Source organism: Pseudorasbora parva, chromosome 22, assembly GCF_024679245.1.
Source record: "Pseudorasbora parva isolate DD20220531a chromosome 22, ASM2467924v1, whole genome shotgun sequence".
Lineage (NCBI taxonomy): Eukaryota > Metazoa > Chordata > Actinopteri > Cypriniformes > Gobionidae > Pseudorasbora > Pseudorasbora parva.
In genome coordinates this window covers 6,202,894-6,220,030 of record NC_090193.1, presented here as the reverse complement: position 1 = coordinate 6,220,030, position 17,137 = coordinate 6,202,894, and the positions used below count along the sequence as shown (strand labels likewise).

The window sequence follows — 17,137 nt, the reverse complement described above, 5'->3', positions numbered from 1 at the left end:
GATGGACAGACTGCATGGATAGATGGAGGGTCAGACAGACAGACTGCATGGATAGATGGATGAACTGAATTTGTTGAAAGCAGGAAAAAAGGACAAGATCTGAGTGACTTTGACAAGGACCAAAAAGTGATGGCTAGATGCCTTGATATGACAGAGCATGTCCAAAACACAAGTCTTGTGGGGTTTCCCGGTATGCAGTGGTTAGTACCTACCAAAGGAAAGGAACGAAGGCAAGGAAAGATAACCGGTGAACCAGGCTCAGTGATGCATGTGGGGAGCAAAGACTAGCACATCTGGCCCATCAAATAGAAAAGCTAGCTCAAATTGCTAGCTCAAATAAAAAACTTAATGTTGCTCATAATAGAAAGGTGTCAGAATACACAGTGCATCGCAGTTTGCATCACAGAGTACCCATGATCACCCATGTCGTCTGCAGAAAGCACATACAATAGGCACATGAACGTCAGAAGTGGACCATGGAGCAATGCAGTGGTTCTGAAACTTTTTCTGACTGCCCTCATTTTGCAGAGAAAAATATTTGTTTTAGCAGTTGTGAAGTCTAACATTTGTCTGCTTTACATTTACCTGGCACAGGCAGTCATTTCACAAACTTACCCATGCTAAGTCGACATACTATATATGTATTTATATTTTTACACAGCTCTCTGCAATACTCAATTCAGAGTTTTTTAATTGCAACATCTAGCCTTCTAATATTGCATGACAACAACCACCACAGCTGATAAATAGTCTCATGTAGCCAGACCTTCAGACTGATGGCAGAAGGTCTGGACTCCATAGCAACTTTCATTGGCCAAGGACCGCCCAGAAGCTGTCTGACTGACATGTAAAGTAACCTCTTTCGTCACAGATGACCACTGAATTCTAGGGTAGGGTAGGCCACGGAGGATCCATCTGATTTATCCTTCATTGCCTGGGAAACTAAACAGCGATTGAGGCCGCATTTGAAGGAGCCTTCATCATGCCACTGTGATGCAATTGACCTTCAAATGGGATGCAGGTTTGTCTTAATGGAAAAAGTTTAAAGAAGAAACCCTGAAAAAAAATGGTTATGGTGTTTCTGGCTGCAAGTTTTGTGTTGATGCCATCAGTTTTGAAATGATGCCATTTCCTTTGGAATGGAGAATATTTCATTCACCGCACCGCATCTGATTCTGAGGATTTCAGGGCTATGGCTAATGTTGGGAAAACCATTGATAGCGCTTGTGCGCCTTATACTAAACGGCTGTATTTTTTCTAAGTGGAAGGTCTTTGAGTCTTGGTGTACGACTCATGCAGTGGATCCAGTCAGCTGCCTGGTTGGTTCAGTGCTGGAATTCCTTCAGGATAAGTTTGTGCCTGGAAAAGCTGCAACTACCATGAGAGTTTATGTCACGGCTATCACCACCCGTTGGGAGTCAGACGAGGTAGGTAGACAATGCCTGGTCTCTTCATTTATACATTGAGTTAGATGCTTGAGGCCAGCACATCTTATTAGTGTGCTCACCTGGGATTTATTGGTTGTTTTGAAGGGGCTATTGGAGCCTCCCTTTGAACCCTTGGAGACAGCTCCAGACTGGATTCTGACTCACCAGAAGGAGGCGCTTTTGTTAACATTTTGTTAGCATACCTTCCTCATGCGTTTGGAGGCTCTGCAGGCTCTTTCTGTGGAGTGAGCCTTGCATGGAGTTTTCCCTGGGTCTTGTGAAGGTGTTTTTGTGACCCAGACCTGGTTATGTCCCCAAAGTTATATCCACGTCATTCTACTCTCAAGTGATCATGCTTCACTCTTTTTGTCAACCTTCTTTATCCTCCACTGAGGAGGAGAAGCTTAATTTACTTTGCCCTGTTTAGCCTTAAAAAGACATACGAGGACTGCTCCGGCCAGAGGCGCAAGTCGCCTCATTTGTTTGTATGCTTTGGGGCCGGCCACAGAGGGCTTGCCACCTCTAAACACAAGACCTCTCACTGGGTGAGAGACACAATTTCTTTAGCTTATGAGGTGTGGAAGCTTCCTTCACCTTTGGCCATTAAAGCTCACTCTACTAAGAGTATTGCATCTTCCCAGGCTCTTTTTAGGAGTTCCTTTGGAAGATATTTGTGTGGCAGCAGCTTGGTCCTATCTGCACACTTTTATCCAGTTTTATAACCTGGATGTAGATGCGGCCCCAGGTTCTTTCCGTAGGAACTGGTCGCCTCGGTCCCCTGCCAATGGGCTTCTTCTTCTGAGGAGCAGATGGTGCGTTCACTGTATAAGAGTGATGTATAAAGAGATGTCGCGCCATCAGCCAATAAATTGGCATGAGTGTATACGTGTTCAGACAATCAGCATCGTCCCAATGTATGTACTGTAGATATAGACAGACAGACAAACAGACAGACAGACAGACAGACAGACAGACAGATAGACAGATAGACAGATAGATAGATAGATAGATAGATAGATAGATAGATAGATAGATAGATAGATAGATAGATAGATAGATAGATAGATAGATAGATAGATAGATAGATAGATAGATAGATAAGATCCAGACAGATGTGGATGTTGCAAAAAGGTTATGAGTATTTTGATTGGTAATATTTGACTGTTGATCTAGAAAATAATTTCGATGGCTATCATTAGTGAACTCTGCTGTTTTGGGTGGAGGGAGTGGGTAGGCAGTGGAGAATGTACTAGATTATTGGGCACATTCACACACCCCTTGGCAACTCTTACAGGGCCTGTACAACACACACAGGCACTCATTCATCTGTCTCTCTCCTTCTCACTCGTTTAAGAACATTAACAGGCAGAGTTGAAGTCAGTTCGGACCAGGCTTCACCATGTCTGCAGTGAAAGTCATGATGTGGATGTGTTTGTGTATTTGTGCGATTGGTACAGCTAAAGCAGCTCAAGGCACTACGAACATCAGAGATCAAAACAAAAATTCAGCAAGACAGGTAAGATTTTACATTCTGTGCTTCAATGCTTTCATGTTTTATCATACAATCTACATAAAAAACATAAATCTGGTGAATGTCACTAGCCAGGTTTCCATCTAAGGAATAGATCTCCATCTATTGCCAAATAATCAATAATATTTTGCAAATGTCGACACAATCTTTTTCCAATTAACTTTAGCACATAAATGTTGATACTTCAAACGTCACAAAAAGTAGTTTGTAAAAACCTTTTTACCGCTCCCGTTAAAGCAGTGTTTCACTGATAATGCAGAATTCAGTGAGCTCGCACTTTAGAGATTGACAGCCTTGTGCTGTTTGTCTACCAAAGCAATTTTAGCTATAACAGAAAACACCAGGCGGTGTTCAGAAAGCGCTTTGCTGCGGGCACTTGAGAGCGTTTTGGCAGCGCAGGATTTTTTGCAGTTGTGACACTTTGGTTACTATGATAAGGGGTCGGTTATCCAAGGAAGAGTTAATATGTCTGATTTTGCAAATTGTTTGTTTCTGAATATAAAAATGTCAATACATTGTGATGTATTGGCTCTGGCTCTTGTTTTAAATTATCTTGTTCCATTGTTGTGCTTGTTGTTGTCATCTGTTGCCATTGTATTAGCAGGATCAGGCGGTTGGTTGGTGTGGTATTTGTCTTGCCCCTCCTCGACTGTGAATGGATGGCTGGGTAAAAAGTGACAGTGACGAGCGCTGCGTTTTAACTAAAGTTGAACTATCTGCGTCTGTAAAAAAAAAACCTCTGCATGAAAATGACGCTCAGAGCACAGTCACGCTGCTGGCGTTCCCACTGAAAACAATTGAAAAAATATGCTGGGCGTAGGAAAAAAGTCCTTGGTGAACACAACCTTAGTGATTATAAAAAGTAGTATGAAGTAATATGAAAAAGACCATCATCAGGGAGAGACAACTGGGAATGTTGTTTTGGAAGCTGAGATGAGGGGGGGCTCACTAAGATCCATAATCTATGGTACATGGATTCCATGGCTTATGGAAAATGTGACCTAGTTCTTAAAAAAACTTCTATTGCTTTTTGTATATTAATTAACCATTCACAATCTGAATACAAGTTTAGTTTTTCATGCTGCTAAGAACACTACAAAGAATCTGGATTCAAAACTATATTTAAATGTGCAATTGAATCAGAAACTGTGATGATTGACAATGATGATAAACAGATGAGACAAAAAGGGACTACTTTTTTAAAGCACTTCATTCAACAGTTTTTGCTCTGGTTCTGAAATTTGTACAGAGAACAGCAAAATTGTACTGTTATTGGTACTGACTACTGATATTTTTGGTACTGTGACAACCCTAACTTAGAAAATAGTGCACGATTTGTATGGATTACTTTTACAACACTTTGATGCTGTTTTTGGAGCCTGACAGCCCCTGGTCCCATCCACTTTCATTGGAGAGAGAATGTAGAATCGGTCAAAAACTACATTTCTCAGCTAAATCTTTCCTTTGGTATTCAATGGAAGTTCCTTGTAGTTTTAAACATACTCTCACCTTATGTCAATACATTGAGAAGTAAAGGTACAGTACTTCACAGCAGTGTCATTTATGGTCATTTACAATTAGAGAATTAAAAATGTATTAATAATTAGCAATGTTATTGAAAGTTTGTACACTGCATCAACAGCGTTAATGAGTTTGCGTTTGAGTCTGATACAAAAAGTTTGTTTTTGCACACAACATGTATTCTCATCACTTCATAAAATTAAGGTTGAGCCACTGGAATCACACAGACTATTTTAACATCTTTACTGCCTTTCTGGGTGTTGAAAGTGTTAATTAAAAAGCTGTCTATAGAGGGGTCAGAGAGCGGATTTTTATCAAAAAATATCTTAATTTGTGTTCCAAAGGTCTTACGCTTTTGGAACAACATGAGGGTGAGGAATTAATGACAGAATTCAACGTTTTGGGTGAACTAACCCTTAAACAGCAGCCAAATGAATTTTCATGTTGGTTTGGAGAGACACAATAACGGCCAATCATTTAAATAAAAATAAAAAATCACCTAAACACTGACTTCTTGGCCATAACTCACAAGCCCCTATTTTTAATTACATGCAAGAAGCAGTGGGGTGTGGCTTTCCAAAGTTAGTCATAAAACTGGGGTGTACTGTACTGAAACTATACTGTACCGAACAGTATTTGTTGGGGATTTCCCATAATTGATGAAAGAGAATTGTGTAAAGCTTTGTACATATAATTCTTGATATAATAGTATTTTAAATATTTTAAATAAAAGATACAACTGTACAGTAAATTCTCAAACTTTCTCTTGCTGTCTTCCAGTCTCTCTCTCAGATAGAAGTGCAAAGTATGCGAGTGGACTGCAAGGTCGCGTCTCGTTTTGCTCACACAGTCATGACCACCAGAGCCCTGAACACAGGCAATTCATCACAGGAAGTGTTCTTTGAGGTGGACTTACCCAAAACAGCCTTCATCACCAACTTTAGCATGTAAGTCCTTTGTTAAGACAAGCTATAAATATATATTACACTGGCAACATATTTAGCATGCGAAGAAAACACTATTGCCTCATGAAATACTTTGTGTTTGTTTTTCCAGAGAGATTGAGAGCAGGATATATGTCAGCGAAGTGAAAGAAAAGGAGCAGGCCAGGCAGCAGTATGAGAGCGCTGTGTCATCCGGCCAGACTGCTGGTCTGGTTAAGTGAGTACAGGTCAATGGCAAAGCTCTGGAATGCTGACAGAGTACACATATTTGCTTTTCGGTATTTGCTAATCTCAATTATCAGATATCAGAGTTGTTTTTGCTTTTTCAGGGCTTCGGGGAGGCACATGGAAAAGTTCTCAGTGTCCGTGAATATCCCACCCCAGAGCCACGTCACATTCACTCTTACTTATGAAGAGCTGCTACAGCGCCATCTTGGCAGCTATGAGATCATGATAGGTGTACGGCCTAAACAGCTGATTCAGAATTTTGAGGTTCATCATTAGTTTCTCTCTCAAATTCTTTAACTACACATATATATTCCAAACTTTGTTATATCAGTCCTGTCTCATCCACAGATCGCTGTAGATATCTATGAACCTAATGGAATTGCATTTGTGGACGTCAATGGTACATTCATCACCAATGAGCTGCTTCTTCTAGTGAAGAAAACTGTCACTGATAAAAAGGTTTGAAGGTTTCTCTTAAAAACACGAGACGCTCATAATAGCATCCAACGGCAGAGTCGCAGCGTTGATGAATGGAAAAGAAGGCTCGAGTGTGGCGCGTTGAAAAAACAGAGACATGGCGCAATGGTCAAAGATGTCCACAAGTACATATTTACACAGAAAAACTATTAAAGAGCTTACTGTAAACACCGTGGAGTAATCACATCTTCTCCATAAGAACTTATGACTGATTGACCCAAAGCAGACTTCTTACATCAGCGTGTTCTGACTTTGTACTTGATCATGCCAGTAATCTCTTTATCCTATTTATTCACACACAGCATCTGCCAGTAATTTACTGATAATGTTACAACTTACACATGGGGCCAGATTTACTAACAGCTTGCGCTAACGCAAACCGTCTTTAGCGTTAAACTAGGATTTACTAAAGAAACGCAATGAAAAATTAGCGCTGAACAGGCGTGGACAGGGATATTTTGCGGCTGACCTTATTGTGTATGCATTTGCAGGCGTTTCCCTTTCAGACGCAAAAATGTATGGGAGGAGGGTATTCAAATAAATCATGCAAGGTGATTTACAAAGGATTGTGCTCGTCAATTTACTGTAAATTTGTGCCATTATTTACTGCCCAAAAACAGGCACTAATTTGCTCTGTTCTTGGTAGATTGTGTCATTATGGAAATTACCCGGCTGCATCAGTGTTCTTTAATTTGTGCGTTGTCTAGTGTTCTCAAAAGTACCGACTAGAAGGTCCCTGTACTGAAATTTAAAAAATGTAATGTGTTGCTTTGAGCGCTGTAGTGCCGGAATCGTAAACATCTCTGTGAATGGAGTCTTAAATATAACTGCAGCAAAATGTGTTAGTGTTGTCTACACCGGGCGAGGTTGAGCCTGGTTGTAATTTTAGTTTGTACATCAGGTGTAAATATTTAACAGAAGCCTGGATGTAGCTAAGCATAGTGGAAAGCTTACACCCAATTTTTCACGTTCAGCTGATGCAACCGGCCCCTGGAGATTAATTTGGTTGATTAGCTCTACCTTAGTTAGGCTACATCTACATTAATCCGGATAGATTAGAAAACAGAATTTTCATTTCAAAACGCTCTCCGTCCACACTAACGTTTTCCAAAAGTTTCTCATCCACACTGAACGTCAGTAAACCTACTGTGCATGTGTAAAACCTCATAAAAGCTCACAGATAATACAGACATCATAAAGTTATCTCACAATTCTTCTGGCAGGATCATTTTATGTACCAAAATATCTCAGCATTTACTGATGTGTCCAGGTCGCACTCAAACAACCATTATTATGTTTGGTCTAAAACGCAAATCCACTTGTGTTTTGTCACAGGAGAAGAAATACAAGTTAATTTTCAATTTATGTAACATATTTTAGCAACTGTGTGAAAGTGAATAGCACATTACTGGCACAATAGCGGTATAACCTAACATGCATATCTATTGGTACAATATGCATCACATGACTAAACATGCATCATCGTTTTCATATATCTCCGTCTTCACAGTCAGTCTACTCTATGACTCAAAGATTCTGTTTTCAAATTTATCCACTTTGGAGAGCATTTTCAAAAAGCTACGCTTTCGTTGCCTTAAAATGCCGTCTTAAGTGTGGACGGAAGGCCAAAACGGACAGAAACGTATTAGTGTGGGTTGCCAACTCTCATGCATTTGGCGTGACACACACGCTTTCAGGCTTTGTGTCACGCTCTCATGCTGCCCAACTTAATCTCACGCCAAATTGCCAAATCTGCTTTTTATATTAAACAAACCTGGGCCTATAGCTTTTGATTATTATTATTAAGTTTTAATGCGAAATGCAAACAATAAATAGCGTTTTGGCGCTAATGTTAAAGCCAGAGGTGTTGAAAAGTGGAGTTGCAACATGCTCTCATCTCCCAGCGGCGCGCGCAGTCACGTGGTACATGGAGAGCTCAATACTTCTAGCGCGGTGTCAATGCATTTGAATGGCTTAAGCGGATACACAACATCACAATATCGATGTTTGCAGCAAGTTTTGTTAAACAGTACAGCTTAGTGTATATTGATTATTAAGTCAGCCATATTCACAGGATCGTTTTATTATGGAGAGTGATAGAATGTGACCATACACAGTAACTATTTTTCAATTAAATAAGTCTTCTATATTTTAGTTCAATAATGTTTATTTGATATTTTTAAGAGATCTTTTGGTAGTCTACTAAATACTATTTGTGCAATAATTATTGTCAATTAATGACCACTTAAAATATATTTTTTCTAATATTTTGATTATTTATATTTCAATTTGTGAGGTTAAAATAGAGAATTCCAATTCAAAGAGGTAAATTAGAGTCATTTTGTTGCTTAAAAAATAATAATGTTCATTTGTAATGCCATTACCCAGTAGGTGCCTTATGGCTCTTTAATAAATATACATATCTAATGTAGTTGCTCAAAAACAGTCTTCTATTTGAATAAATATTTAGATATGATCAAACACTAGATTTCTTTAAATGTGAAATTTTAAAACGTTAATAACTTATGCATCATATTAGGACTTAGTATCCTAATATTTTTAATGAATAATGATAGTACATAAGCACACACAAGTGAATATTAATGAATGCGAGCACATTTAAATTGACCCAAGAAATGTTTAAAATAGTGCTAAGACAAACATTTTTTTCCTTATTATGTACAGTAAGCTATACTACATATGAATTGATACTAAATTAAGTTCGAAATAGACCCCAACCCAAACATAAAAGTTGGCAACGCTGGTGGACATGGCCTTACACTGAGTCCTAACCAGGTGGCAATTTCCAGTAATACACATTTTGATCTAGTGAGTAAAGCTATGATCTTAACAGAACACACAGTATCTCATTTCAAGTCAAGTCAATACACCTTTTTTTTTATATAGCGCTTTTACAATGCCGATTGTTTCAAAGTAGCTTCACAGTGTTAACAGAAAAATAATGCAACAATTTTATTTGGATGTACAGCCGCTCTGAAGAAAACGGTGATGTCATCAGCTCATTTTAATTACCATATAGCAACAATGTGGGCAGATCAGTCATTTAGTTGATATAGTTTATTAAGTTTAGCAATTCAATTTATTTGGATATTAAGTTGAAATTTTTGTGTCCCCAACTGAGCAATCCCAGCCAAAGGCGACAGTGGCAAGGAACCAGAAATCCATCAGGTGGCATAATGGAGAAAAATAAACCATGACTCCTTATTTCACTAATAAGGAGTCTAAAAACACCTGAGTTTATATATTCTATTATATAAAAAATGTATAGCATCTAAACACTGCCTGATATGCTCATAACACTGATCTTCTATAATCCTCCTCAGGCACATGTGTACTTCTCTCCTACATTGGATCAGCAGAAAAAATGCTGTGAAGGGACATTGATTGATGGCGATTTATTCATCAAGTATGATGTTAACCACCCACAGGATATAGGTGAAATTCAGGTACACTATCAGCAAAGCCATTTTAAAATTAATTTCTCACTAATCATGCATTAATCTGATGGTTCTTATGTGTCTCTGTTTCAGATAGTAAACGGCTACTTTGTACACTTTTTTGCTCCAGATAATTTGCCACAAATGCCTAAGAATGTGGTATTTGTGATAGACCGAAGTGGATCAATGGAAGGAGAGAAGATGGAACAGGTAAGTCAATCAATACTTTCCATTTACTTTTCCTCCACCTTCCTAGTTTGCACATTTATATCATCTGCCGATTTTCTGTTGGTAGACTCGAGAAGCTCTGATGACCATATTAAGTGACTTGCATGAAGATGACTACTTTGGGCTGGTCACATTTGATGACGTTATAGAGTCGTGGAGACCATCTCTTAGCAAAGCTACACCAGAAAATGTGACAGCAGCAAAAGAATTTGTCCAGACTATTGAAGCCAGACACAGTAAGTATAAAGTGAAACTTCATACTATAAACCCTGCACACGGTTGAAATCATGGCTCAGCTGTTATTAATCGAAACAGAGAGCCATGGCTCTCATGTAATGCAGCACAAGATGCCTCTAATTTTTCAGTAAATTATTGATTTTTATCCAGTCAGTTCAGGGAAAATCTTAATTACATAGTATTCCACACATTAACTGCCAACAATACTGCTGCTGTATTAAAACATTTTCTCATATTTTTCCATTAGTGACAGATATAAACGAGGGGCTTTTGTTTGCTGTGGACATGCTCACCTCAGAAAAAAGTGACTACTTCCCAGACATGTCTATGATCATCCTACTGACTGATGGCCGACCCAGTTCTGGTGTGTATTGGCTTTGCATTGAGAAAACAAGACCGTTTTCTTTGGTAATAATTACTAAAAATGTGTAAACTAATTTGAAATAATCAAGTAATCTTGGCTCAAAAGGTGATGTCTTTATTGGGCATTGAATACGCTTTAGAACAGGGCTTTTCAAACTGGGTACAGATCAGTTCTATAGCTTTATAGGGGGAAAAGGGGTACTCTTGAATGAATACTCTTTGGCAGCATCTCAACTTTGAGCATGCAGTTTAACGATTCTGTGTGAAGTTAAAAGAAGTTTAACTTTCAAAGCAGGTAGTAGCATATATTTTAGCCTGACAAGCCAGACCCACATCAAGATGTTGAGACTGGAAACTCTCCATTGACAGGGCCCAATCCGAGGGGCGGGATAAATGGTTGTCTTTCAAACTCCCTCTGCACACAATAGGATATCGCTTCAACCAAGCAGAGCAACGTGAAGTGGAGCTCGTTGATAGATTAAACTTTCGCCATATCCGGTCAGCAAAACTCAGAACACATCTTCCCTTTTTAAGAATGACTTCAGTGCCGTTCTTTTCTCAAAGAAAATCTTAACTCCAAGTCTTCCAGAGTCGCGGCCAAAGCCGATTCAAAAGACTTGCTGTTTGCCAGCTTCTTTGTTTACTAGCAGCACGCAAGCGCAACTCGGTGGTCATTATGTTAAGCCCCGCCCACCGACTCTATACACAATGTGATTGGCCAGACCAGAGTTTGGTTTTTCCAGCTCAGAAGTTTATTGAGAGATGCTAGGCGACACTTGCTGCAAATTAGATTTGCTGCCGCTAGGGTGCGTCTAGATTTCTAGGATACGTATATTCACCTCTGCAAAAGAAAAGTGTATGATGATTGTGCAGAGATGGACAAAGTAAGTACACAACTCTATTACTTGAGTAAAAGTAAAAGTACTACTGGTCAAATATTATTCTGTTACATGTGAAGGTTCTAAAAACTATTTTTTTCTTAAGTAAAAGTACAAAAGTATTTGTTTTAAAAAGTATTTAAGTATCAAAAGTAAATTTCCTTTTTTATGTCAACGCATTATTTTATTATTGTTGCATTGTTGTATAAATGCACACTATGCAATCATGGTTCAAGCCAGTCAGTGATGCTTCACCCGACATGCTAGCATACGACTTCAATACTTGTATAAAAGTTACAAAGCTCTATACACATCTGCTGTCATTTTAAGGCCTATACTCTGATACACATCCAATATTCTCCCAAATGTTTACTCTTCTCTTTCTCCCAGACATTTAATTTTTGTATATTTTTTGAGACATGCATCAAGTGTATGCTAACTAAACTAATCTTTAATAATTTCAGAAAACTGAAACATACTTTCTAAATATGGCCATGAGTGCACACACTGTGCTGAGGAACAGTCTTCTTCCATTTTGCTATAAACTGATCATTGTTCAAAAAATGTTGGGAAACTTCATATGACCCAACAAGAATGATTTCTGACTGGAAAAAAAAAACTTTTAAAGAAGAAAAAAAAATCATCCACTGACTTTAAAAGCTGCTACAGAAAAGACTCTCGACTTTGAGGACCTTGACAGAAATGTAGTGGAGTAAAACGTACTATATTTGTCTTTCAAAGGTAGTGAAGTTAAAGTAATAAGTTTCCAGAAAAAATAATACTTAAGTAAAGTACAGATACTCAAAAAGTGTACTTAAGTCAATTTACTTAGTTACTGTCCACACTCCTTTTCCACCAAGGCAGTGGTGGTGCTGGTTTGGATCCAGAGCCTAGTTTCCAATCGGTTCTTTGTCGCCCCACACCCAAAGCACCATCTCCGAACCAGAAAAAGAAATTCGTAAGTAGCACCAAAGCATTGCTGGTCTAGAGGTCTAGAAGTAAGAACCTCTTAAATCAGGGACTGGGGCGGGGTTACCGTTACCAACAAGACGAACACAAACTTGTGACCGCCATTTCTGAAATAGCAGCTAATCGAGCTAATGGCTGCTCATTTGCAATCTTCGTCTATACAAATTATGGCGAGCTGCACGAATGAGTTGGATTCGCTGTGTTTGCTGCAGACGTAGGATCGTAAAATCAAGAGCATCAATAGTAACATGACGCTCGCCTCTCAGGCTCAGCATGTGGAAAGGCAAACTGGTTCTTAAAAGGTTCGTAAGTCAAACCAACTCCGAACTGGCACTAGCACTAGCTCTGAACTAAAAACCAGTTCATTCTGTCTACTCAGTATAAATAGTCTTTTTTTTTTTTTTTAGTTACCCTTATTTTTTAGGAAGGCTGTCTCTTACAAGTGGGTTATTATATTGTAGGTCCATGGTAACAAAATGTTTAAAAAAAAACCCTGCTTTAAAAAACTCAAACCTTCAATTATATTGATTTAAAAATCTGTACTGAATAATGTGTGTTTAAGGGCAGCAACATCTATCCACAATCCAAGAAAATGTCCGTAATGCTATCAATGGAAGCATAAGTCTCTTTTGTTTGGGCTTTGGCTATGATGTGGACTACAGTCTCCTCGATAAGTTGGCCAAGCAGAATGATGGACTCGCTCGAAGAGTCTATGAGGACTCAGATGCTGCCCTTCAACTACAGGTAACACTGACAACCGTGTACTCTCAATCAATAAATATAAAATCTTGTAATTAATATATGCAACCTCATCCAAATAATAGGCAGGTCCTGAATGATATTCTTCTCCATAGGGTTTTTATGAAGAGGTGGCTAGCCCACTTCTCTTTGAGGTGAATCTCAATTATCCTGGCAACGCTGTAACTGACTTGACACAAAGTCACTTTAGGCAATTCTTCAAAGGCTCTGAGATAGTGGTAGCTGGACGTCTACAAGAAATTGATACTGACACCATTCAGACTGAAGTATCTGCACATGGGGTAAGGGAGGCACTATTAATTATTGAAGAAAAATTTGTATCATTGTATTGTTTCGTAAATGCCATACATCCAATTTCAGTTGGAAGACCAGTTTGTGGTTCAGAGTCTAGCAATTGCTGAAGAATGGGACAGTGTGTTCCCTGAGGAGGAGTACATCTTTGGCGATTACATAGAACGACTGTGGGCATATATGACCATCCAGCAGCTCTTGGATAAAATGTCAGCGTGAGACATTTGCGTTGAAATAATTCAACCTGATAATGATAAAAAAATAATAAAATGTCCAATAAAATTTGTTGACAGAGAGAAATGCTCACCAGAGGACAAGGAGAATGCCACAGCTGAAGCTCTAGATCTTTCTCTAAAGTATAACTTTGTCACACCGCTTACATCCATGGTGGTCACCAAACCACAGACCGAAGATGAAGAAATGCTGGTTGCTGACAAACTGACTGAAGGTACTTGTCTTTTTTTTTTACTCTGAAGCCATATGGAACCCAACAATTAAAATTATGTCATCATTTACTTATGCTCATGTCATTCCAAACCGGTATGACTTAAAATAATAATGTTCACCCAAAAATGTAAATTCTGAATGTTCACAGACCGGCTTTGATCTTTTCAATATGGCGGTTGGCTTTTCTATAGTAGCAGCCTGTTTAAACGGGCCACTCACTAACTTCAACAAATCAAAAAAATTGTTATTCCAAGGAACCATTCGTTTGTACCGCCCTAGCACCTTGTTAACCTACATTTCTTCCTGTTATACTCCAAACCTGACAAGTTTTGTAGAAGCCAGATTGATAGTGGTTCTGCAATTCAAGGGTAAAACCAATACAGAATTTATAAGTTTTCTATGCTTAAATATTAGTATTACAACACTGATGGCCCAAAAAATTTGGCCATTTGAAGCAACAATTTCCTGCAGAAGTTCATATGTGACACATTAACTCTATTCTTTTGATACACAGAGCAGCGAGAAGACATAACAGAGACTGGTAAGAGGAATGAACCTTTGATTTAACCACCATTGAGATGTCATATCTTGTCTTGCTATACAATACATTCTGCAAAAACTCTTGAATGAACACTCTGTTTCTGTCTCCATCTCCATCGCACAACTATTCCCTTGAAGATATAGCTGCCCTCTCTGTTCTACCCGGGTTAGGGTTACGCGGTGCAAAAATAAGCAAAAATCAACTCCCCACCCGTATCGCCCAAAAACTCACTACCAAAATACACCATAATCTACTCCCATCAATGCTCGGTGAGAAGTGAGGTCATTTTTGTGGTGTGAATTTGAATACATTTTAAAGAGAACTCTTCAAGTAAAGAAAAATTACTTTCTTTCTTACCTGTTACTTAAGTTTGTCTCTTGTTCTTTTGGGTTTGGCAGTTGATGGAGATCCACACTTCATCATTGAGCTGCCAGATCAGAATGATGCTCTGTGCTTCAACATTGATGACAAACCTGGAACCATCTTCAACTTGGTTAGCGACCCACTTACAGGTGATTCATTCTGTCAAAAAAACAGAAACATCTGTTTTGGTGTCAGCATTTGTCACTAAGTTTATATTCCATCTTCTCTTTCTACTCATATATGTGTACAAATAATTATATTCAGGCATTGTAGTGAATGGCCAGATCATTGGAGATAAGAAGGTCATCCCAGGGAGCAAGATGCACACTTATTTTGGGAACTTTGGGATTGTTCATGAGAAGTATGGTATCAGATTGATGGTGAGCACAAAGGAGATCTCAGTATATGAAGAGGGAAAACAGGCAAAATTGTCCTGGACTAACAACAGGACTATAAAAGGACTGAAGTAAGTGACAATAAATTTACATTTAACTATATGTTAAAACATGATAGTTCCCCAAAAAAAGCTAATCGAAATTTGAGCTCAATCCTCCATCTTTTACTTTCTCTAGCATGGATCTGCAGGTGATCAAAGATCGCAGTTTAACAGTGACCCTGAGGAACTCAGTCAAGTTTCTTATTATCCTTCATAAAATATGGCAGAAGCACCCGTATCATCAAGACTATCTCGGGTTCTACACCTTGGACAGTCACCATCTTTCGCACAATGTCCACGGCCTGCTTGGTAAAATGAGATGTTCTTAAACATTAGTGGAATATTTATAGCTGCCTACACTAACATAAGGGAATATACATGGTTCTTTGCTAATATAGGCACATTTCCATGTTTAGTGATGAAACATTGAGGTTTTTTAAAATGACTATGAATTTTTGGTCATCCCCAACACATTGAAGTTTATTCTTCATTAGTTTCACAAAACAGTTTGTATTTTTCATTGCTGTCAATCCAAAAAAAAAAAAAAAAAAATCAAAGTTGCATCCCAAATGATGTACTATACACAATGCACTTATACTAAGCACTACTCTATTGCTTAGGGTATAACATTTGCCAGGTTATATCAGTCTGATAGCTGATAGCACCACAATTTGAAAGCTGCAACAGTTCATGAAGGACCCACTTAATAATTGTATTTATTTTCAGTTAATTAAGGACACTATCCAGGTAATTATCCAGTGTACTTTTTCAATACAGATTATATAACTATATAATTATGGCCAATTACTGATTTGGCTGTTATTAAATTCTATACTATAGGCCAGATTTACTAATAGCTTGTTCCAGCACATACCCTCTTTTGGTGTTAAAAACTACTGTCGGGATTTACTAAAGATTAAATGAATTAGCTTATAAGAATATTTTAAAAAAAATAGCGCTGAAAGGTAGCTCACGTTCAGAATTTTCCACTCCCATTTGCGCTTTTTTGGTATTGGACTCACTCTAAAAAATGCTGGGTTAAAAACTACCCAAGTTGGGTTGGAAATGGACAAACCCAGAAATTGGGTTGTTTGAATGGGTCCATTTATTAGGGTTCAAACAACCCAATTTCTGGGTTTGTCCATTTCCAACCCAATTTGGGTTGTTTTTAACCCAGCATTTTTTAGAGTGCTCTCATGCCAATTTTCCCTGTTTAGTACATCTGGCCCAATGTTGTCTAAATAAATTTGGGCACCATAACATTATAACATTCAGTATGATAAACTGTAAAAATGGACATTCATGCTGAGATTTGCTATAGTTTATATTGAAGACATTTAATTATCAGGATTTTTAAAGATTAACTTTGAGCATTAGATGACATCACAGACAGTCTAAATGTAAATGTAGGGGGAATACTCAACTCCTTTACTGTAATCTTGACATTAACATAGCTTTTTTGTTCTTTATTTTTACTGCAGGTCAGTTTTACCAGGGTATTAACTTTGAAGTCAGTGAACTGTTTCCAGGAAAAGACCCAGATAAACAAGATGCCATCATGTTTGTGAAAGGAAACAAGCTCACGGTTACCAGGTGAATGGGAATTAACGTAAATATGCATTGTTGAATTCACACCTAAAAACAGATAGAAATTTCATGCCGTTTTTATTGAATCTCACATGACTCCAGGGGCTGGAAGATAGATTTCAGAAAGGACGTGAAGAATGGAGACAATGTTCCCTGCTGGTTCATTCACAATAATGGCACCGGACTCCTCGATGGAGTTCACACGGATTACATTGTCTCTGGTCTCTTTAAGGCAATATAGACAACATGTTTCCCTCCAACGACCTTTGCACTACATGCAAAGTACATGTTAGCTTTTATGTAGTCTTAAGTACATAATGTGATGGTTTTTATTTGGTTATAATGCCATATTCGACAAAGCTGCATTACAAAGACGTGTATAATAGTAATTTATATATACATTTTGTAATGGCATTCAATGGTTGTGAAATAAACCACCCATCTAAATATGC

General features: G+C 38.3%; 1 protein-coding gene and 1 long non-coding RNA gene across 2 annotated transcripts in view; one reads left to right on the top strand and one right to left on the bottom strand.

Annotated features, from left to right (window-relative positions):
• LOC137058865 (uncharacterized) overlaps positions 1–17,137 on the bottom strand; it is a 254,194-nt gene that overhangs the window by 221,815 nt on the left and 15,242 nt on the right. Inside the window, exon 2 of the long non-coding RNA XR_010900870.1 lies at positions 14,657–14,821. This is a non-coding gene — a long non-coding RNA (uncharacterized lncRNA). The remainder of the gene's footprint in view (positions 1–14,656; positions 14,822–17,137) is intronic.
• Positions 2,727–17,119, top strand: itih3a.2 (inter-alpha-trypsin inhibitor heavy chain 3a, tandem duplicate 2). The gene is made up of 20 exons (XM_067432367.1): positions 2,727–2,943; positions 5,260–5,426; positions 5,536–5,640; positions 5,753–5,915; positions 6,000–6,110; positions 9,473–9,595; positions 9,680–9,796; positions 9,882–10,050; positions 10,299–10,415; positions 12,824–13,005; positions 13,116–13,301; positions 13,381–13,520; positions 13,605–13,759; positions 14,273–14,299; positions 14,437–14,568; positions 14,698–14,811; positions 14,927–15,128; positions 15,235–15,407; positions 16,580–16,691; positions 16,788–17,119. Exons 1-20 carry the CDS (start codon positions 2,827–2,829, stop codon positions 16,924–16,926), a joined length of 2,751 nt encoding a protein of 916 aa, XP_067288468.1. The 5' UTR covers positions 2,727–2,826; the 3' UTR covers positions 16,927–17,119.